Source organism: Nomascus leucogenys, chromosome 6 (assembly GCF_006542625.1).
Source record: "Nomascus leucogenys isolate Asia chromosome 6, Asia_NLE_v1, whole genome shotgun sequence".
NCBI lineage: Eukaryota > Metazoa > Chordata > Mammalia > Primates > Hylobatidae > Nomascus > Nomascus leucogenys.
This window is the reverse complement of record NC_044386.1, coordinates 60793318-60815714: the sequence shown is the minus strand read 5'-3', so window position 1 is coordinate 60815714 and position 22397 is coordinate 60793318. Positions and strand designations below refer to the sequence as shown.

General features: G+C 41.6%; 1 protein-coding gene and 1 non-coding gene across 3 annotated transcripts in view; one reads left to right on the top strand and one right to left on the bottom strand.

The window, feature by feature from the left end:
- KNL1 (kinetochore scaffold 1) overlaps positions 1 to 22397 on the top strand; it is a 69400-nt gene that overhangs the window by 4707 nt on the left and 42296 nt on the right. The window contains exons 2-10 of one of the 2 annotated variants that reach the window (XM_030813805.1): positions 4515 to 4566; positions 6959 to 6998; positions 8242 to 8301; positions 10697 to 10758; positions 12087 to 12139; positions 12640 to 12719; positions 13317 to 13347; positions 17975 to 18012; positions 21588 to 21640. In XM_030813805.1, the coding sequence (XP_030669665.1) occupies positions 21590 to 21640 (51 nt within the window). In that variant the 5' untranslated portion in view covers positions 4515 to 4566; positions 6959 to 6998; positions 8242 to 8301; ... (4 more) ...; positions 17975 to 18012; positions 21588 to 21589. The remainder of the gene's footprint in view (positions 1 to 4514; positions 4567 to 6958; positions 6999 to 8241; positions 8302 to 10696; positions 10759 to 12086; positions 12140 to 12639; positions 12720 to 13316; positions 13348 to 17974; positions 18013 to 21587; positions 21641 to 22397) is intronic. The other variant, XM_030813804.1, reaches the window with a different exon arrangement.
- On the bottom strand, positions 9061 to 9161 carry LOC115835780. The gene has a single exon (XR_004030799.1). It is a non-coding gene; the product is annotated as a small nucleolar RNA U13 (small nucleolar RNA).

Sequence of the window (22397 nt, the reverse complement as noted above, 5' to 3'; positions counted from 1 at the left end):
TTTGAATAGATACTGTTAATTTACCTTCTATTTCTAGTTTGCTGTATTAAAAAAATTTTTTTTTAATTTGTTTTCGAGACAGGGTCTAGCTCTGTTGCCCAGGCTGGAGTCTAGTGGCGTGATCACGGCTCACTGCAGCACCTACCTCCTAGGCTCAAGCTATCCTCCTGGCTCACCCTCCCAAGTAGCTGGGACTACAGGCGTGTGCTACCATGCCTAGTTAATTATTTTTATTTTTATTTTTATTTTTTTTTGAGACGGAGTCTTGCTCTGTGCCCCAGGCTGGAGTGCAGTGGCGCAATCTCGGCTCACTGCAAGCTCCGCCTCCCGGGTTCACGCCATTCTCCTGCCTCAGCCTCCCGAGTAGCTGGGACTACAGGCGCCCGCCAACACACCCGGCTAATTTTTTGTATTTTTAGTAGAGACGGGTTTTCACTGTGTTAGCCAGGATGGTCTCGATCTCCTGACCTCGTGATCCGCCCGCCTCGGCCTCCCAAAGTGCTGGGATTACAGGCTTGAGCCACCGCGCCCGGCCAATTATTTTTATTTTTAGTAGAGGCAAGGTCTCACTATGTTGCCCAGGCTGCTCTCAGACTCCTGGAGTCAAGCAGTCCTCCCACCTTGACTTCCTAAAGTGCTGGGATTACAGGCATGAGCCACCATGCCTGGCCCATTTGAAAAAAAAAATTTTTTTTAAACAACTATAGCTTTAAAAAAAGAGTATTTTTCAAAACATTAGCTGGGCATGGTGGCGGGTGCCTATAGTCCCAGCTACTAGGGAGGCTACTTGGGAGGCATGAACCCGGGAGGCGGAAGTTGCAGTGAGCCAAAATTGCGCCAGTGCACTCCAGCCTGGGTGACAGAGCAAGATTCCACCTCAAAAAAAAAAAAAAAAAAAGAATATATATATATTTTTAAACAGGAAAGGATGTTAAAATTCATTAAGCATCCTCCCCCACCCCCCAGACAGGGTCTTTCTCTGTTGCCCAGGCTGGAGTGCAGTGGTTTGATCTCTGCTCACTGCAGCCTCTGCCTCCCAGGCTCAAGCGATCCTCCCACCTCAGCCTCCAGAGTAGCTGTGACTACATGTGCGAGCCACCATGCCTGGCTTAGTTTTGTATTTTTCGTAGAGATGGGGTTTTACCGTGTTGTCCAGGCCCCTTTTGAACTCCTGAGCTCAAGTGATCAGCCTGCCTTGGCCACCCAAAGTGCTAGGATTACAGGTGTGAGCCACTGCGCCCAGCCCTTAACTTTTTTCCTCATCTGTTGAGATGATTATATCATTTTTACCTTTTAATCTGTTAGTAAGGTAAATTGCAAGGTTGATTTTCTGATACTAAACTGATTGTGTATTCCTTTTTTTTCTTTCTTTTTTTTTTTTTTTTTTTTTTAAAGAGACGGGGTCTCCCTGTGTTGACCAGGCTGGAGTACAGTAGCTATTCACCGTTGCAATCATAGTACACTGCAGCCTGGAACTCCAGGGCTCCAGAGATCCTCCTGCCTTAGCCTCCCAAGTAGCTGGGACTACAGGCACATTGCCCTGTATCTGCCTACCCAATTTTGCATTTCTGCAATAAAACCAACATGACCATGGTATATTATCCTTCTTACAAATTGCTGGATTCTTTTTGCTGATATTTATTTGGGATTTTTTTTTTTTTGAGATGGAATCTCGCTTTGTTGCCCAGGTTGGAGTGCAGTGGCACCGTGTTGGCTCACTGTAACCTCCGTCCCCTGGTTCAAGCAATTCTTCTGCCTCAGCCTCCTTAGTAGCTGGGATTACAGGCACTCACCACCATGTCCGGCTAGTTTTTATATTTTTAGTAGAGACGGGGTTTCACCATGTTGGCCAGGCTGGTCTCGAACTCCTGACCTCAGGTAATCCACCCACCTTGTCCTCCCAAAGTGTTGGGATTACAGGCGTGAGCCACCACGCCCGGCTATTTGGGATTTTTATACTTTTGAGAATGGTGTGTGTGTGTGTGTGTCTCAGAGGTGGTTGCAGGAAAGGGAGTTAAATTTTTATCTCCCATGGTGGGAAGACAGACAGTTTAATGGCTAAAACTAGAAAAATAGCTGGGCACAGTGGCTCATGCTTATAATCCCAGCACTTTGGGAGGCAGAGGCAGGTGGATCGAAGCACATCAAATATCTTTCAGGTACCTGTTTACTTATTGCTAAAAGCAAGAAGAACATTGATCCTGTTTATGTGTATTGTATTAATTTAGTGTTGTGGTGGAAACTAATATGGTTGAGTCAAAATCTCTAGCTATTCTTTTTTGAAGTCTGCAGTGGCATTTTTTTCTTATCCAAGGATGAGATTCTAAAGTTAATACATAAAGTGAAAATCAAATATAGGGAGGCAGGAACTGAGACCAGTTCAGGAAACTTCACGTTATGCCTGTTAGTTCATATTCTTTCCAGGGCAAATACTCACCGAGTGAAATTTAAAGCATTATCAGCTATGCTAATAAGGTGTTATTTTCATGTGTTAAATTTTTTTGCTGAGTACTTATCGTTGACTTTCCCTCAGATAAATATACATATGATGCAAATTCACTGTATTTAGATACCTAATTCAGGTGTCTCCAACCCCCTGGGCCGTGGAACAGTATAGGTCCACTGCCTGGGTGGCACAGTGGGAGATCAGTAGCAGGCGAGAATTAGCGCCTGAGCTCTGCCTTCTGTCGGATCAGCAGTGGCATTTGATTCTCACAGGAGCACAAACCCTATTGTGAACTGCGCACACTAGGGATCTAGGTTGCGGGCTCCTTATGAGAGTCTAATGCCTGATGATCAGAGGTGGAACAGTTTCATCCCGAAACCATCCCCCATCACACCCTCCAGGTCTGTGGAAAAATAGTCTTCCATAAAACTGATCCCTGGTTTGGAAAAGGTTGGGGACCACTTATCTAATTGATGTCCATTTTGGGAGTGGATTGTTAAATAATCTGCAAACTCTTATAAACTAGGCCAAATTTTTATTTGAACCAGTAAAGTCCCTATCATCCTGATCAAAGTTAGTCACTGATTTTTATCTTGAGTGTGATAATTTTCCAGGAATATTAATTATAATAGTGGTTTAAATTCCTTCAAATGGGCCAGGCGTGGTGGCTCATGCGTGTAATCCCAGCACTTTCGGAGGCCGAGGCGGGCGGATCACGAAGTCAGGAGATCGAGACCACGGTGAAACCTCGTCTCTACTAAAAATACAAAAAAAATTAGCCGGGCGGTGGCGGGCGCCTGTAGTCCCAGCTACTTGGGAGGCTGAGGCAGGAGAATGGCGTGAACCCGGGAGGCGGAGCTCGCAGTGAGCTGAGATGGCGCCACTGCACTCCAGCCTGGGCCACAGAGCGAGACTCTCTCTCAAAAAAAACAAAATTCCTTAAAATGCATCCTTTTTTTTTTTTTTTTTTTTTTTTTTTTTTTTTTTTTTTTTATTGAGACAGACTCTCGCTCTGTCGCCCAGGCTGGAGTGCAGTGGCGCGATTTCGGCTCAATGCAAGCTCCGCCTCCCAGGTTCACGCTATCCTCCTGCCTCAGCCTTCCTAGTAGCTGGGACTACAGGTGCACGCCGCCACGCCTGGCTAATTTTTTTTTTTTTTTTTTTGAGATGGAGTCTAGCTCTTTCGCCCAGGCCAGACTGCGGTGGTGCTAGCTATCTCGGCTCACTGCAAGCTCCGCCTCCCGGGTTCACGCCAAGCTCCGCCTCCCGGGTTCACGCCATTCTCCTGCCTCAGCCTCCTGATTAGCTGGGATTACAGGCGCCCGCCACCGTGCCCAGCTAATTTTTTTTTTTTTTTTGTATTTTTAGTAGAGACGGGGTTTTACCGTGTTAGCCAAGATGGTCTTGATCTCCTGACCTCGTGATCTGCCCGCCTCGGCCTCCCAAAGTGCTGTATTTTTTTTTTTTTTTTTTAGTAGAGACGGGGTTTCACCGTGTTAGCCAGGATGGTCTTGATCTCCTGGCCTTGTGATCCGCCCGCCTCGGCCTCCCAAAGTGCTGGGATTACAGGCATGAGCCACCGCGCCCGGCCAAAATGCATCATGTTTTATGTCTTCATAAGTGTAGTTTTTTTCCTTCCCTTTTTTTTTTTTTTTTTTTTTGGAGACAGAGTTTTGCTCTTGTCGCCCAGGCTGGAATGCAATGTAGTGATCTCGGCTCACCGTAACCTCCACGTCCTGGATTCAAGCAATTCTACCTCAGCCTCCCAAATAGCTGGGATTACAGGCATGCGCCACCATGCCCAGCTAATTTTGTATTTTAGTAGAGATAGGGTTTCTCCATGTTGGTCAGGCTGGTCTCAAACTCCTGACCTCAGGTGATCTGCCTGCCTCGGCCTCCCAAAGTGCTGGGATTACAGGCATGAGCCACCGCGCCCAGCCTTTCCTTCCCATCTTTGGTCTTCTCTCAAAGTAACCCTGAAGTCACCATCTATACTCTTAATCTCGTCTTAGACTGTAGTTGCTCTTCCTTTTTCCTCACCTTTTCTAATATTGTATATTTGTTACAGAAAAGTTTTCTTCAAAAATGGATGGGGTGTCTTCAGAGGCTACTGAAGAAAAGTAAGTTCATTTAATGCAGCTAAAAATATTATATTCTATTAGAGAAAGATATTTTTCTAATTAGTAAGACCTATCCATAACTTCTGAGATCTTTTTCCATTGTGTTCCAAGAAAAAGTAGTAGATTTTTTTTTTAAATTATACTTTAAGTTCTAGGGTACATGTGCACAACGTGCAGGTTTGTTACATACGTATACATGTGTCATGTTGGTTTGCTGCACCCATCAACTCATTTACATTAGGTATTTCTCCTAATGCTATCCCCCCCCAGCAGGCCCCGGTGTGTGATGTTCCCCACCCTGTGTCCAAGTGATCTCATTGTTCAGTTTCCACCTATGAGTGAGAACATGTGGTGTTTGGTTTTCTGTCCTTGTGATAGTTTGCTGAGAATGATGGTTTCCAGCTTCATCCATGTCCCTGCAAAGTACATGAACTCATCCAAAAAGAAGTAGATGTTACAGACTCATAGCTTTCCTTGCCATTGCCATAACTTTGTATAAACTCATCTACTCTGGGCATGGTGGCTCACACCCGTAGTCCCGGCACTTTGAGAGGCTTAGGCGGGAGGATATCTTAAGCCCAGTAATTTGAGACCAGCCTGGGCAACATAGTAAGACACCCCCACTCCCATCTCTACAAAAAATTAATTTTTTTAAATGGACGGCTCTTGGCTTTGCCAGCCAGGGAGGATGCTTGGCTTTGCCCAGGAAAGAATTCATGGGCTAGCCAGCGGTGTTAAACAGCACTTTTATTGAAGTGGCATAGTGTAAAGCAGCAGCACTGGTATAGCTCCTTGCAGAGCAGGGCTCCTCTATAGGCAGTATGCCCAGAGTAGCAGCTCAGAGGCAGTTCTGTACTCATATTTATACCCATTTTTAATTACATGCAAATTAAGGGGTGTTTTATGCAGACACTTTTAGAGTGAGGGTAGTAACTTCCAGCTTGTCAGGTCATTGCCGTGGAAAGGGCAGGTAACTGCTGGGTTTTTGCCATACCAATGGTAAACTGACAAGGCACCCTGGTGGGAGTGTCTTGTGGGGAGGTGCTTTTGCCCCAGACCTGTTTTAGCTAGTCCTCAATTTGGTCCTGTGTCCAAGCCCCACCTGTGGAGTCAAGTTCTGCCTCCTACCTCAAGACCCTGTCTCACATATCATCATCATCATCGTCATCATCTCATCTAGAGTCAGATCTGAGAGGGACTTTAGATACTATCTCCTATCTCTTTAATTTAAGGATGAGAAAATTGAGAACCAGGAAGAAAAATGATTTGTCTGAAATTGCCATCACAACCTGGTGGCTTGTTTGCAGCCTGCAGTCATAAGTTTTTGGCTTATACATAGTGTTTTTTGATTGTTTCTTTTTAAAAGACGGTGTTGCTTTGTTGCCCAGGCTAGATTTGGGCTAGATTTGGACTCCTGGGCTCAAGTGATTCTCCTGCCACAGCCTCCTGGAGAGCTGGAACTATAGACATGGGCCACTGTGGCTGGCTTTGGCCTACACGTTTTTTAGTTTTTGAATTAGTTGCCAAAATTTCAAAATCTCAAAATTTTGTACAATTGGGTTTTCAGCTTCTCTTGAAAAATCAAGCGTGGCAACACTGGGCTCCTATTCTTGTTTGGCAACAACTAACCACAGCAGAGGAATGACTGACCTTTAGGTGAGAGGAATTCTCTAGGTCATTATAATCTCAACACTACCTATTTTTCTTGCTCCTAAAAAATTATCTGTTGAGCCTCATAGGCATTTGAATTTTCAAAACCTGGTCTAAAAATCATGTAGTAAAACCAAAACTAGCATCTCTTGACTTATAGCCCATTTATCTTATTATTATACCTCTATAAATATGGTAAATTCTGTTGTACTGATTATTATCCAAGAGATAGTCTCGTAGTACACAATATGTATTTTAAAACACTGAATTCCTAACTGAATTTAAAGTCTTAGGCCGGGCGCAGTGGCTCACGCTTGTAATCCCAGCACTTTGGGAGGCCGAGGCAGGCGGATCACGAGGTCAGGAGATCAAGACCACGGTGAAACCCCGTCTCTACTAAAAAATACAAAAAATTAGCCGGGCGTGGTGGTGGGCGCCTGTAGTCCCAGCTACTCGGAGAGGCTGAGGCAGGAGAATGGCGTGAACCCGGGAGGCAGAGCTTGCAGTGAGCCGAGATTGCGCCACTGCACTCCAGCCTGGGCGACAGAGCGAGACTCTGTCTCAAAAAATAAATAAATAAATAAATAAATAAATAAAGTCTTGTCTATAAATTTTGCTTGCCAGAGTGCTAAGTGAAAGTGATGACCAGTTTGAAAGCATGTAAGGGGTGCTGTGATGATGCCTTTTGGGAATTCAGTTTTTTTTTATCACTGTGTATGTAATTTTTTTTTTCCTTTTTCAGTGACAATATAGAGAGACCTGTTAGAAGACGGCATTCTTCAGTAAGAAAGACTTTCTTGAATTAATAATTGTCAGCTTTTATTTAATGATAACTATATATCACAGTAGTTTTGACTGTGGCTTTACCATCCTACCCTTACTGGCTTCCTATTGCTCTCTAGATAAAGACTCAAATATTTAACATGGTTATACAATTCTGTAAATATACCAGAATTCATACTTTATGAATTTTGTAGTAATTTTGTGAATTTTGTGCCATGTAAGTTATACTTCAATAAAGCTGTTTAAAAGATATGTTTAACCTGTGGTACAAAGCTGTTGCAAGAGACGAAAGACCTACCCAAACTGCTTTTGTTTTTTTGAGACAGAGTCTCGATCTGTCGCCCAGGCTGGAGCGCAGTGGTATGATCTCGGCTCACTGTATCCTCCGCCTCCTGGGTTCAAGCGATTCTCGTGTTTCAGCCACCTGAGTAGCTGGAATTACAAGCATGTACCACCATGTGTGGCTAATTTTTTTATTTTTTAGAAGTGATGAGATTTTGCCATGTTGCCCAGGCTGGTCTCAAACTCCTGGCCTCAAGTGATTCTCCCGCCTCAGCCTCCCAAAGTGCTGGAATTACAGGCGTGAGCCACCGTGCCCAGCCCAAACTGCTTTAAGCACAGAATGTATTGGGTTATGATACTAAAAAATCTAAAGAAGGAATGGCTTTAGGCACAGCTTACTGACCAGAGATTCTAACCATGACACCAGTACTAGGATTTCCTTTTTCTACTCTTAGTGCTTCCTCTGGGTAATCTCCAGCAGATAGATTCTTTCTCTATAATTACTGTGGTACATCTAGCTCTTTTACTTCCAGGCTCAAGTCCTACGTGAAGAATAGTGTCTTTTTCCTGAAAACAGAAAAGACTCAGAATTGAATCATGTTAGCTTGATTATCCTGGTATGGGTCAAGTCCTCATTCCTGAACAAATCATCATTGACAAGAGAATATCAGATTGTTCTAGACAGAGCTATGTGTTTTACCCTAGAGTTGGTGTGGCATTCACTCAGACCATGTGGGATGAGAGTGGGTAGAATAATTGGAGAGGATGGGCAGGTAGAAGGGAATAGATGTCAGATATTTAAATCTGCCACACGGTATATAGCATTGAGCAGAATGAATTTGAGGAGTTTCAGAGTTTTTAATGAAAATTTTAGCTTTCTACCTATGATATAACTTGAAATAAACTGATTGTTAATGGACATGCCAGATTTTTTTTGAATAATTCTAATTGTTACCCTAGATTTTGAAACCCCCAAGGAGTCCTCTTCAGGACCTCAGAGGTGGGAATGAAACAGTTCAGGTAAGTCTCTTGTGCAAATACTTTATAGATGCCTATTTTCAGTTATATTTTCAAGTCAAGAACTTTATTAGCTATATGAAGAGGAAATGTGTAAGCATCCCATGACTTTCCAAACACTTGAATATACTGGCATTCTTGATTTTTCTTTTTTCTTCTTTTTTCTAGAAATGACATCTCCCTCTCTTACCCAGGTTGGCGTGTAGTGGCACAATCATAAGTCCCTGCAGCCTTGCATTCCTGGGCTCAATCAGTCTTCCCGCCTCAGCCTCCTGAGTAGCTGGGACTACGGCACATGCCATCATACTTAGCTATTTATTTATTCATTTAGAGACAGGGTCTTGACTGTTGCCCAGACTGGAGTACAATGGTGTGATCATGGCTCACTGCAACCTCCTCCTCCTGGGCTCAAGAGATCCTCCCACCTTAGCCTCCTGCGTAACTAGGACTACAGGAACATGCCACCATGCCCGGCTAATTTTTTATTTTTTATAGAGACAGGATTTTGCCATGTTGCCTACGCTGGTCTTGAACTCCTGGGCTCAAGTAATCCACCCACCTTGGTCTTCCAAAGTGCTGGCATTACAGGCATGAGCCACTGTACCCAGCCCTTAAAAATTTTTTTTTTTTAGTACAGACAGGGTCTTGCTATGTTGGCTGGGCTGGTTTTGAACTTCTGGGCTCAAGTGATCCTCTTGCCTGGGCCTCCCAAAGTGTGGGTATTATAGGCATGAGCCATCATGCTGGGTCTTTCTTTTTTCAAGTCAGATGTATAATGTGCCAACATCGTAACAAAGTTTGAAGAAAGCACATCTCACACATGCGTGTGAAAACCCAGTCACACTTATGAACTACGAAAAGATCAGTGTTCTTTTTTTTTTCAGTAAGAAATATATTAGTCTCTGTTAGTCCCAGTGTTTACCATGTCAGTATTATTATTGTCATATTAAGCTCAAGGCTACCTGTAGCATCTTCTAGGGCCTTAATCACATCACTGCTTTGATGCAGAGGGGTTACCATTTCTGATTCTTTATTATAATAAGACTTATGGTCAGGTATTCAGAATTAACCCAGTAAAATTCTCTGTGGATTTTGTTTCTGTGTTTTGGTTATTATTATTATTTTATGTTTTTACTTAACAGCAAGCTCATTCTTAATGTCTTTTAGTTTTTGTGTATAGTATTTATGTGAGTGGAAATGTTTGCTCTTGTTAAGGAAGGTGGGGAAGGAAAGTAAAAATAGTGTATTCTAATGAAGAGATGCTCAACATCATTGACCATTAGGGAAATGTAAATCAAAACCTAAATGAGATATCACCTCACACCCATTAGGATGGTTAAAATAAAAGACAGAGAATAACAAGTGTTGATGAGGATGCAGAGAAATTGGAACCCTTGTGCCCTCTTGGTGGGGATATAAAATGGTACAGCTGCTATGGAAAACAATATGGCAATTCCTCAAAAAATTGAAAATAGAATTACCATATGATCCAACAGTTCCACTTCTAGATATATATCCAAAAGAATTGAAAGGAGAGTTTCAAAGAGATATTTGTACACCCATGTTCATAGCGGCATTATTCACAGTAGCCAGGTTGAAGCAACTCAAGTGTCCATTGATGGATGAATGGATAAACAAAATGTGGTAATATATACATGCAGTGAAATATCATTCAGCCTTGAAAAAAGGAAGGAAATTCTGACACATACTACAACATGTGAAGAAGTAATTCAGAATAAGACTTGATCTCTGGCCGGGTGCAGTGGCTCATGCCTGTAATCCTAGCAATTTGGGAAGCTGAGGCGGGAGGATCACTTGAGGTCAGGAGTTTGAGACCAGCCTAGTCAATATGGTGAAACCCCATCTCTACTAAAAATACAAAAAATTAGAGGTTGAGACGTGAGAATCGCTTGAACCTGCGAGGCAGAGGTTGCAGTGAGCTGAGATCGAGTTACTGTACTCCAGCCTGGGCGACAGAACAAAACTGTCTTGAAAAAAAAAAAAAGACCTGGCTGGGCGCAGGGGCTCATGCCTATAATCCCAGAAGCACTTTGGGAGGCCGAGGTGGGCGGATCACCTGAGATCGGGAGTTCGAGACCAGCCTGACCAACATGGAGAAACCCCGTCCCTACTAAAAATACAGGATTAGTCAGGCGTGGTGACGTATGCCTGTAATCCCAGCTACTCAGGAGGCTGAGGCAGGAGAATCGCTTGAACCCGGGAGACAGAGGCTGTAGTGAGCCAAGATCTCACTGTTGCACTCCAGTCTGGGCAACAAGAGCAAAACTCCATCTCAAAAAAAAAAAAAAAAAAGGACTTTATCTCTGTCTATAGTACTCTGGAGATGTAATTCACAGTGATTTTATTAAGAATTATACCATATATTCTCTGCCCTTAGGAATCCAGTGCTTTGAGAAATAAGAAAAACTCTCGTCGAGTCAGCTTTGCAGATACTATAAAGTAAGTTGAAAGCAGAAATAACTGAAATATTACAGGTACTAGTATTTTGTGTATCAAACCAAATGTATTGGTACTGACTTGAATAATCTGTTTTGATTAAACATTAGTTATTATTTGAAAGGTTATTCAGTATTATGTTTAAAAGAGAAACAATGAAAGCATTCCCTCTAAAGTCAGGAGCAAAACAATGATATCCAGCTGTTATTTGATGTTGTACTAGGGGCCGGGTGTGGTGGCTCACACCTGTAATCCCAGCACTTTGGGAGGTTGAAGCCAGAGGATTGCTTGAGGCCAATAGTTCAAGACTAGCCCAAGCAACTTAGCAAGATCCCATCTCTACAAAAAAAAAAAAAAAAAAAAAATTAGCCAGGCATGATACCATGCACCTGTAGTCCCAGATACTCAGGAGGCTGAGGCTGGGCTTCAGCTCAGGAGTTCCAGGCTGCAGTGAGCCATGATAGTGTCATTGCACTCCAGCCTGGGCAACAGAGTGAGACCCTGTCTCAAAAAAGAAAAAAGAATAGCTTCTATATCGTGAGTGATACCTAATATTAGCAGAATTAGAATGAACTGGTCAGATTCAAGGCAGATGTCAAATGCTCCTTGAAGCTTATTCTTAACCAGCCCAGTGAAAAGGGATCCCTTCCTGTGGAGTCCATGCTACCATACCTGAACTGTTAATAACAAAAGCCAGTGAAATAAGGTTTATAATCACTGTTCTAGCTCTATTTATAGTGGAAGCTCCTTGAGTCAAAGATCACGTGTTTGAATCCCGGGCCCTAGCATGATACCAGGTATATAGTGAGTGTTTAATAAATACTTGTTGAATTAAGTGAATATTTTAGGTGATTGAGAGGGATAAAATAATTACTGAGTCAGAGCTCATTTAAAAACTGTAACCTCTGCAGTAACAAATGGCTCAGAATCTTAGTTAAAAATAAATAAATAAATAAACTATAGCAGCCTTGTCTCTACTAGAAATAAAAAATATGAGGCTTGTTGGTGAGGCTACTTGGGAGGCTGAAGTGGGATGATCACTTTAACCTGGGAGATTGAGGCTACAGTGAGCTGTGATCGCACCACTGCAATCTAGACTGGGCAACAAAGCCGAGACCCTGTTTAAAAACAAAAATAAAAACAAAACTATAGCAGATTTTATTGTGGTAAACTACTTTTGGCATTTGAAATACTAGGAGTATATGGCATAGCAAAGAGGAAGCTAAAATCAAAGTATTATCTTTACCTATCTCAACACAGACTATAAATCAACACCAAAAGATACTGATTACAAATTGCAGGTTTTCAGTAATCTTTATTTTCTCTTCTAGGGTATTCCAGACAGAGTCTCATATGAAAATAGTGAGAAAGTCAGAAATGGCAGGTAAGTATGTTACTGTAATTCCTGCTAAATCTGCTTTTTTAAAATTTTTACTGTAGCTATCTAACCAGACAACTAGTATAACTTATTGTCTATCTTATTGCTTAAAAAATGTATGATGGGTCATGCATAGTGGCTCACACCTGTGATCGCAGCACTTTGGCAGTCTGAGGTGGGAGGATCGCTTGAGCCCAGGAGTTCAAGACCAACCTGGACAGCATAGTGAGAGTTTGTCTCTACAAAAAATAAAAAATTAGCCAGGTGTGGGGGTGCATTCCTGTAGCCCCAGCTACTCAGAAGGCTAAGGTGAGAGGATCACTTGAGTCCAGGATATTGAGACTGCAGTGATTGCACCAGTACACTCCAGCTTGGGCAACAGAGCAAGACTCTGTCTCAAAAACAAAAAAAGTATACTTGAGTCTTGGGGGTAGAGAATAGAGTGGATAGTAAGTAAATTTATTTATTTATTTATTTTGAGATGGATTTTCACCCTTGTCCCCCAGGCTGCAGTGCAATGGTGCCATCTCAGCTCACTGCAACCTCCGCCTCCCGGGTTTAAGCGATTCTCCTGCCTCAGCCTCAGGTAGCTGGGACTACAGGCATGCACCACCACGCCCAGCTAATTTTTGTATTTTTAGTAGAGATGGGGTTTCACCATATTGGCCAGGCCGGTCTCCAACCCCTGGCCTCAAGTGATCCACCTGCCTTGGCCTCTCAAAGTGCTAGGATTATAGGCGTGAGCCACCATGTCCAGCAGTTAATACTTTTTTAAAATGTTTAATGTCCTTAAGTAATTTTTTTTAAATTTTATTGTGTTTGTTTTTTTTTGAGACAGAGTCTTGCCCTGTCGCCCAGGCTAGAGTGCAGTGGTGCGATCTCGGCTCACTGCAACCTCTGCCTCCTAGGTTCAAGCAATTCTCCTACCTTACCCTCCTGAGTAGCTGGGATTACATGTGCACGCCACCACACCTGGCTAATTTTTGTATTTTTAGTAGAGACAGGGTTTCACCATGTTTGTCAGGTTGGTCTCAAACTCCTGACCTCGTGGTCCACCCATCTCGGCCTCCCAAAGTTCTGGGATTACAGGCATGAGCCACCGGGCCCGGCCGTCCTTAAGTAATTTTTCTAATGCTTTATCAGTGTATCCCTTGGACAAATTTAATTTTAATTTTATTTTTAGAAACAGAAGAAGGAGAAAATCTTCTGATACAGTAAGTAATGTTCAAATTATATTTAAAAAGTTATAAATTAATATTGTTTTTGTTTCTTATTTTTTTGTTCCTTTTGTGGAATACTTAGGATTGATTCAGAAAACAAGTTCTTTGCAGAATTTAGTGTACTGCTATATCTGATTAATATGGCCATTGTACAGTTTATAGTTTTAATAGTGATGAAACAATATAATATATAAGCCTTTATATTTATTAACTAATATAAACTATAGATAGCAAGTCTTTAGTTTTTTTTATTAAATTAATCTTTCTTATAATATTATTACATAGAAAGGCAAATACCAGTAGCTCTTCAACAAATGAAAAGATGGTTATCTTTATTCATCATAAGAGAAGTACAAATTTGACTATATTGAGATATTTTTGGCTGGGCGTGGTGGCTCACGCCTGTAATCCGAGCACTTTGGGAGGCCGAGGCTGGTGGATCACCTGAAGTCAGGAGTTCGAGACCAGCCTGGCCAACATCATGAAACCCCATCTCTACTAAAAAAATACAAAAAATTGGCCGGGCACAGTGGCTTACACCTGTAAACCAAGCACTTTGGGAGGCTGAGGCAGGTAGATCACGAGGTCAGGATATTGAGACCATCCTGGTCAACGTGGTGAAACCCCGTCTCTACTAAGAATACAAAAATTAGCCGGGTGTTGTGGCGGGCGCTTGTAGTCCCAGCTACTCAGGAGGTTGAGGTAGGAGAATCACTTGAATCTGGGAGGTAGAGGTTGCAGTGAGCTGAGATCACGCCACTGCACTCCAGCCTGGGCGACAGAGCGAGACTCCGTCTCAAAAAAAAAAAAAAAGCGAAAAATTAGCCAGGTATGGTGGCACTGTGCCTGTAATCCCAGCTACTCAGGAGGCCGAGGCACTAGAATCGCTTGAACCCGGGAGGCGGAGGTTGCAGTGAGCTGAGATCATGCCCCTGCACTCCAACCTGGTCAGCAGAGCAAGATTCTGTCTCCAAAAAAGAGGGTTTTTTTGCTGTTGTTGTTTGTTGTTTAGACGGCATCTTGTTCTGTTGGCAGGCTGGAGTGCAGTGGTACAATCTTGGCTCTCTGCAACCTTCGCCTCCTGGGTTCAAGTGATTCTCCTGCTTCAGCCTCCTGAGTAGCTGGGACTACAGGCTCCTGCCACCACGCCTGGCTAATTTTGTTGTATTTTTAGTAGAGTTAGGGTTTCACCATGTTGGCTAGAATTGTCTTGATCTGTTGACCTCGTGATCCGCCCACTTTGGCCTCCCAAAGGGCTGGGATTACAGGCGTGAGCCACTGTGCCTGGCCTAAAAAGATATTTTTATCCAGTCAGTTAAGGAAATAGGTAAAAAGTCACTCAGTGCTAGTGGGAGTATAATTTGTAGAAGGCAACTTGGTAATATCATTCAGAATTTTAAATGCACATGCCCTTTGACTTCAGTTTTATGTCTGGAAATTATCTCACCAATATACTTGTAAATGTTGTTTGAAATGATGAATAGATAAGGTTATTCACTGCAGCGTTTATTATAATAGTAAACATTGTGAAAGGTCCTGAAGGTCCATCAGTAAGGGACTGGTTAAATAAATTGTACATTTTCCATACAATTGACTACTATGCAGCCGGAAAAAAAGTTTTATGCTAAATAGAGAAATCTCTAAGCTATATTACTTAAGATAAAAAGCAAGATGCAAAACAAAGTACATCATGTATTACCACTAGCGTAAAACAGGGAAGAAGAAAAGCGTGTGTGTGTGTGTGTATCTTCTCATGTGTACATGTATAATGTATGTATATGTAGTGACTTATGCATATATATGCGTAATATCTCTGGAAGAAACTAGTAAGATTGCCTACTAGTAACCTTGCTATAGGTTACATGTTGGTTTTGTGGTTTATTAATTTAAAACCATATGAAAGTATTACCTATTACATTCTTAAAATTGTTGAAACGAAGAAATGGAAGTAATAGTAGTCATGGTTTAGAAAAGGTACAGAATCGGCCGGGCACGGTGGCTCACGCTTGTAATCCCAGCACTTGAGGCTGAGGCGGGCGGATCACGAGGTCAGGAGATTGAGACCACGGTGAAACCCTGTCTCTACTAAAAATATACAAAAAAATTGGCCAGTCGTGGTGGCGGGCACCTGTAGTTCCAGCTACTCGGAGAGGCTGAGGCAGGAGAATGGCGTGAACCCGGGAGGCGGAGCTTGCAGTGAGCTGAGATTGCGCCACTGCACTCCAGCCTGGGCGACAGAGCGAGACTCCGTCTCAAAAAAAAAAAAAAGAAAAGGTACAGAATCAACTCCAACAGAGCTTAAAGGAAAAAGATTTTTTTAAATAAAAAGGTACAGAAGTATATACATTGAAAAGTAAAAATTATTCCCTCTTTCCCTCTTCTTTCTTTTTTGTGAGACGGGGTTTCGCTCTTGTTGGCCAGACTGGAGTACAATGGCATGATCTTGGCTCACTGCAGCCTCAGCCTCCTGGGTTCAAGCAATTCTCCTGCCTCAGCCTCCTGAGTAGCTAGGACTATAGGTGTGCATCACTACACCTGGCTAGTTTATTTTATGTTTAGTTTAGTTTACTTTAGTTTAGTTTAGTTTAGTCTCGCTCTGTCGCCCAGGCTGGAGTGCAGTGGTGCCATCTTGGCTCACTGCAAGCTCCGCCTCCCGATTTCACGCCATTCTCCTGCCTCAGCCTCCCGAGTAGCTGGGACTACAGGCGGCTGCCACCACGCCTGGCTCATTTTTTTGTATTTTTAGTAGAGATGGGGTTTCACCATGTTAGCCAGGATGGTCTCAATCTCCTGACCTTGTGATCTGCCCGCCTTGGCCTCCCAAAGTGCTGGGATTACAGGCGTGAGCCACCACGTCAGGCCCCCCTTTTGTTTTTTTGAGATGGAGTCTTGCTGTGTTGTGCAGGCTGGAGTGCAGTGGCCTAATCTCAGCTCACTGCAACCTCCGCCTCACGGGTTCAAGCGATTCTCCTGCATCAGCCTCCCGAGTACCTGGGACTACAGGCGCACACCACCACGCCCAGCCAATTTTTGTATTTTTAGTAGAGATAGGGTTTCACCATGTTGGCCAGGCTGGTCTCAAACTCCTGACCTCAGTTTATCTGCCTGCCTTGGCTTCCCAAAGTGCTGGGATTTTAGGCATGAGCCACTGCACCCGGCCTAATTTTGTATTTTTAGTAGAGGCGGTGTTTCACCATGTCGGCCAGGCTAGTCTCAAACTCCTGACCTCGGGTGATCTCCCTGCCTTGGCCTCCCAAAGTGATGGGATTACAGGTGTGAGCCACCGCACCCAGCCTATTCCCTCTTCTTCAGGTGACTCACTCCTCACAGATAACCACTGTTGACGATTTTTGGTGTACTTGCAGAAATTTTTTTTGTATGTTCAAGTGCATGTTTAGCTTTTATTTTTTTAAACAAGACAAAAATGGGATTGCCTAATAATATGTCTTGTAGCACTTTCTGTGTTATTACATAAAGATTTCCCTCAGTCTGTTACAATCTCTTGTATGGCTGCACCAACATTTAGTGAACTCCCTATTGATGGACACTTGAGTGGTTTCTTTTATGTACTTCTTGTTTTAAGGCTCAAGTTTTAGAAAAGGAATTGCTTTATAGGTCAGTTTTTGAAAAAATAAGCAAGCAGTATATGTTAAGCATACTTTTCTAGTTTATTTTTTTGAGATGGGGTCTCACTCTGTCACCCAGGCTGGAGTGCAGTGGCATGATTATAGTTCATTGCAGCCCTGGACTTCAGGTCTCAAGTGATCCTCCCACCTCATGCTCCCAAAGTGTTGGGATTACAGATGTGAGCCACCATGGCTGGCTGATAATATTCTTTTTTGTTTTTTTTTGAAGTTTTAAAAAAAAGTTTTAATTTAGTAGTTACAGGACTTTGCCAATGGTCTATTTTGTCTTGTGTCAATTCAAATTTATTAACATAGACATGCTTATGATACCATTTTATTTTATTTTATTTTATTTTATTTTATTTTATTTTATTTTGTTAAGACTTATCTAATACTGGCCGAAGCAATTACAAGGCAACTAAAGGATACTTTTCAGATTGGTCTTAATGGTTTGCTAATTTCAAGAATATTAATGACGAGTTAATATTCTTGAAATTAGCAAACCATTTTTTTTAAGGTCTTAAATTATCTGTTTAATTTAGTAGTTATAGGACTTTGCCAATGGTCTATTTTGTCTTGTGTCAATTCAAATTTATTAACATAGACATGCTTATAATATCATTTTATTTTATTATTTTATTTTACTAAGACTCATCTAATACTGGCTGAAGGAATTACAAGGCAACTAAAGGATACTTTTCAGATTGGTCCTAACTCATTAATATTCTTGAAATTAGCAAACCATTAAGACCAATCTGAAAAGTATCCTTTAGTTGCCTTGTAATTCCTTCAGCCAGTATTAGATGAGTCTTTTTTAAAAAAGATGTCTTTATAATTTTCTGCATTAGATGAGTCTTTTTTAAAAAGATGTCTTTATAATTTTCTGCTAGGCATTCTATGAAAGTCTTTCACCTTCCGTACTCTTTAAGCTGTTATTGAAAGATTCTTGGTAATTGTTTGGGGTACAGATTATAAAAATACTTTTTAATTTTTAGGAATAAGAAATTAGAAGATAATTACTGTGAGATTACTGGTGAGTATGACTAGAATACTTTTCTTATAGTAAGATAGTCTATTCATCTAGGTTCCTTGATCACTAATATGTACAAGAAACCGTGAACCATGAAAAAAAAAGCAGACAGAGGCCAGGCACGGTGGCTCACGCCTGTAATCCCACCATTTTGGGAGGCTCAGACAGGCGGATCATGAGGTCAGGAGATGGAGACCATCCTGGCCAACATAGTGAAACCTAGTCTCTACTAAAATACAAAAAAGTAGCTGGGCGTGGTGGTGCGCTCCTGTAGTCCCAGCTACTCGGGGCTGAGGCAGGGGAATCGCTTGAACCCAGGAGGCGGAGATTGCAGTGAGCTGAGATCGCGCCACTGCACTCTAGCAGTGGCTCCAAACAGAGCTTTGTTCTTTTTTTTTTTTTTTTTTCTTTTTGAGACGGAGTTTTGCTCTTATTGCCCAGGCTAGAGTGCAGTGGCACAATCTCAGCTCACTGCAACCTCCGCCTTCTAGTTTCAAGCAATTCTCCTGCCTCAGCCTCCCAAGTTGCTGGGATTACAGGTGCCCGCCACCACGCCCAGCTAATTTTTTTGTATTTTTAGTAGAGACAGGGTTTCACCATGTTGGTCAGGTTGGTCTCAAACTGCTGACCCTTGTGATCTACCCGCCTTGGCCTCCCAAAGTGCTGGGATTATAGGCGTGAGCCACCGTGCCCGGCCCAGGGCTTTGTTCTTTACGCAGTGTCTTCAATTTAAAATTTCACAGACTCACTATTACTTTTTTTTTTTTTTTTTTTTTTTTGAGATAAAGTTTCATTCTTGTTGTCCAGGCTGGGGTGCAGTGGTGCAATCTGGACTCACTGCAGCCTCTACCTCCCGGGTTCAAGCAATTCTCCTGCCTCAGCCTCCTGAGTAGCTGGGATTACAGGTGCCCCACTACACCCAGCTAATTTTTTGTGTGTTTTTAGTAGAGGCAGGGTTTCTCCATGTTGGCCAGGCTGCTCTCAAACTCCTGATCTCAGGTGATCCACCCACCTCGGCCTCCCAAAGTGCTGGGATTATAGGTGTGAGCCACTGTACGCAGCCAACTCACTATTACTTCTTTCAAACCTCCTGTTTCTCCTGTTTTCTCTGTCTTGGACTCCCGCTCGTTCAGTTATTCACTGAAGTCAGGAATCAAGAAGTCATTTTCAATTCTTCCTTTATGTCTAATGTGCATTTGGCCTACTTTCTATTTTGTCTCCTAAATGTCTTGAAAATCTGTTACCTATTCTGCATTCCTTCTGTCACTGCTTTAATTCAAGTCGTTATTATTTTTTCTTGGGCTACTGTATTTCATTTCTTATCCTTCCAATCCATTCTCCATATTTCTAAATTTGATTATGTTACCTCCCAGCTTAAAATGGTTCAATGACACTGTTTTGCTTACAGAATAAAGCCCATACTCCTTAGCAGTGAGTTAGAATGTCCTTTATCACTTGGCCTGTCTTCTTCTCCAAACTTATCTCCTGCCTGTTATATAGGTATCCCATGCTCTAGCCCATGATGAATTATTTGCAGTTCACTATATAAACTCTTTTTCTGCCTATATGCATTTATTTTTCATTTTATTTCATTTTATTTTTTTGAGACGGAATCTCACTGTGTCACCCAGGCTGGAGTGAGGTGGTGTTATCTTGGCTCACTGCAACCTCTGCCTCCCGGGTTCAAGCGATTCTCCTGCCTCGGCCTCCCAAGTAGCTGGGATTACAGGCGCGTGCCACCAGGCCCAGCTAATTTTAGTATTTTTAGTAGAGATGGGGTTTCACCATGTTGGCCAGGCTGGTCTCAAACTCCTGACCTCAGATGATCCACCTGCCTTGGCCTCCAGAGTGCTTGGATTACAGGCGTGAGCCTCCGCGCTCAGCCCCTATATGCATTTATAAATGCTATTTTCTCTGTCTAAAGTGATCTTTCTACTCCAGTTTGCCTGTCAGGCTTCTCATTTTTTACTTATTTAGCTTAACTTCAGTGCTATTGAAAGTGTCCAGTCCACAAACTAACTGCTCAGTCCATGACAGAAAAGGAATTGGCACCATAATATGCATTAACTGTGGCATTAAGCCACTGTTTAGTTTAGCTTACACTTTTTTCCTAGCAATTATTATTATATGATTTATGTTTGCCGCCAGCTCCTTATCTCGTTATGAATAGGTAACAAGCAGTTCACAGTCTGGCACCATACTTCAAGTAGCACTGGCTTAAATGGAACCCTCTCTGGCAAAACTAAGGAGTTAGTCACATGTTCTGTGCTCCCATAACATCTCTTTTATTTCTCAGTATATTTTAGAATTTATCACATTATATTTTAAGTATTTATCTCTGGCTGTCTTATTAAAGAGGCCAAAACTTTTTTTGCGGGGGTGGGTGATACTCCTCCTTGAGGAGCAGGGCTACCCCATAGGAAGTGTGCTCAGAATAGCCTGAACTACCATCTCTGGGAGTCCAGAAATCCAGAAATTTTGTCTTGTTCTTCTTTATATCTTAGTAGACAGTTGAGGCGTGTTTGTTTGTTTGTTTTTCATGTAATAGGTTCTGAATCAACATTTGTTGAAAAAATGAATGGAAGCCTGACATATAAATAAGGCTTTTAGTAAAAAAAAAAAAAAAAAAAAAAAAAAAAAAAAAAAAAACTTATAATTATTTCATTATATGTACTCAAGCTTGTCATAAATTCTTTAATATGTTCTAAAGATTTGCCTTTAAACTTTAAATGTAAGTATTTTTAAATGTATTTCCTGTTTTAATATAGCCTTTTGAATCCCTTCCTTATTTACAAAGTCTGATTTGTAGTTCTAAAATAAGTCTTGAGTCTAATCCTTTATTTCCATTTCCATTTCTTTGTTGCCCTAACTTGCGTTAATCTGAACTATTGTAGTAACTTCCTTATTGGTTTATCTTCTCCTGAATCTACCTCTCCTTATTACTTTTCACTATTTTTCTAAAATGCATTGTATTTTATAATGGGATTTTTTTAATAAAGCACATATGTCTTATCATGGGAATGTCTAGATTCCTTAACATAGAATAAAAGACCCTTCAGAATCCTACCCTAACCTTTCAGTCTCGTCACTTGATGCTCTTCTCCATGGGACTTCTACTATCCAGGAAATAAAAATAGAGAAGTGAATAATAATAAGTAGTAGTCCAAACTTTCCATCTTTAAAATCACCACCACATTATAAAAATATTTCAGCCACACAGAGGACCCAATAATTATTGGTCTCTCTGTCACTAACATAGGATAATTAAAAGTCTTATGAAATTTTATATATTCCCAACACAAAAGATAAATGTTTGAGGTGGTGGATGTTCCAATTACCCTGATTTGATCATTATACAATGTATACAGGCATCAAAATATCACATGTGACACAAAAATATGTACAACTATTATGTATCAATTTTTAAAAAATTTTTAAAAATTTAATACGTAAGTTCTTAAGGGCTTAGTTACTGGTAAATTCTAGTAAATACTTGTAAATGACGAAGAACCTAAGAAAAGGAAAATCAGGCTCAGTGATATGTTTTCTGACTATAGTTTTTTCTTTTTTCTAAATAGGGATGAACACATTGCTTTCTGCTCCCATTCATACCCAGATGCAACAGAAGGAGGTATGAGTTCATGCAAATACCTTCATATTTTAATGTCTTTTGATTGTTAGAAAACACAATTCAATGATAATGGCATAATTTAGGGATGACTTAACAAAATGAATCAGCATAAACTGGAAAGGCTTCCTACCTTTCCAATTAACTTAAGGATAGTTAAGTCACTGCCAGTTTAAATAATGGGAGATACAGTATACCAGTACCTCTCAAAGTTTAAAGAGCATGTGAGTCTTTATTTCTAACTATTTCCTTAGTGATACTAGTACACAAGTCCATAGGCCATACTTTCAGTAGCAAGGAGTTAATCTGTGTCCTCACCAAAAAAACTGTTGTAGCACAGAGTGTAATATATATATATATATATATATATATATATATGTCTATTTTAAGCTGTCTCCTACAAGAAGGATTTTTGTTGTTGTTGTTAGACACAGTCTTACACTGTTGCCCAGGCTAGAGTGCAGTGGCACAATCTTGGCTCATTGCAGCCTCAACCTTCTGGGCTCAAGCAATCCTCTCACCTCAGCCTCCTGAGTGGCTGGGACTACAGGTGCATGCCACCATGCCTAGCTAATTTTGTTCATTTTTTTGTAGACACAAGGTCTCACTCTGTTGCCCAGGCTGGTCTTGAACTCTTGGGCTCAAGGGATCCTTCTGCCTCGGCTTCCCAAAGTGCTGGGATTACAAGTGTGAGCCACCAAGCCCAGTCTAGAATGTAATATAGATTAGCCATCATGGGCTTATGCCTTTCCTTGACTTT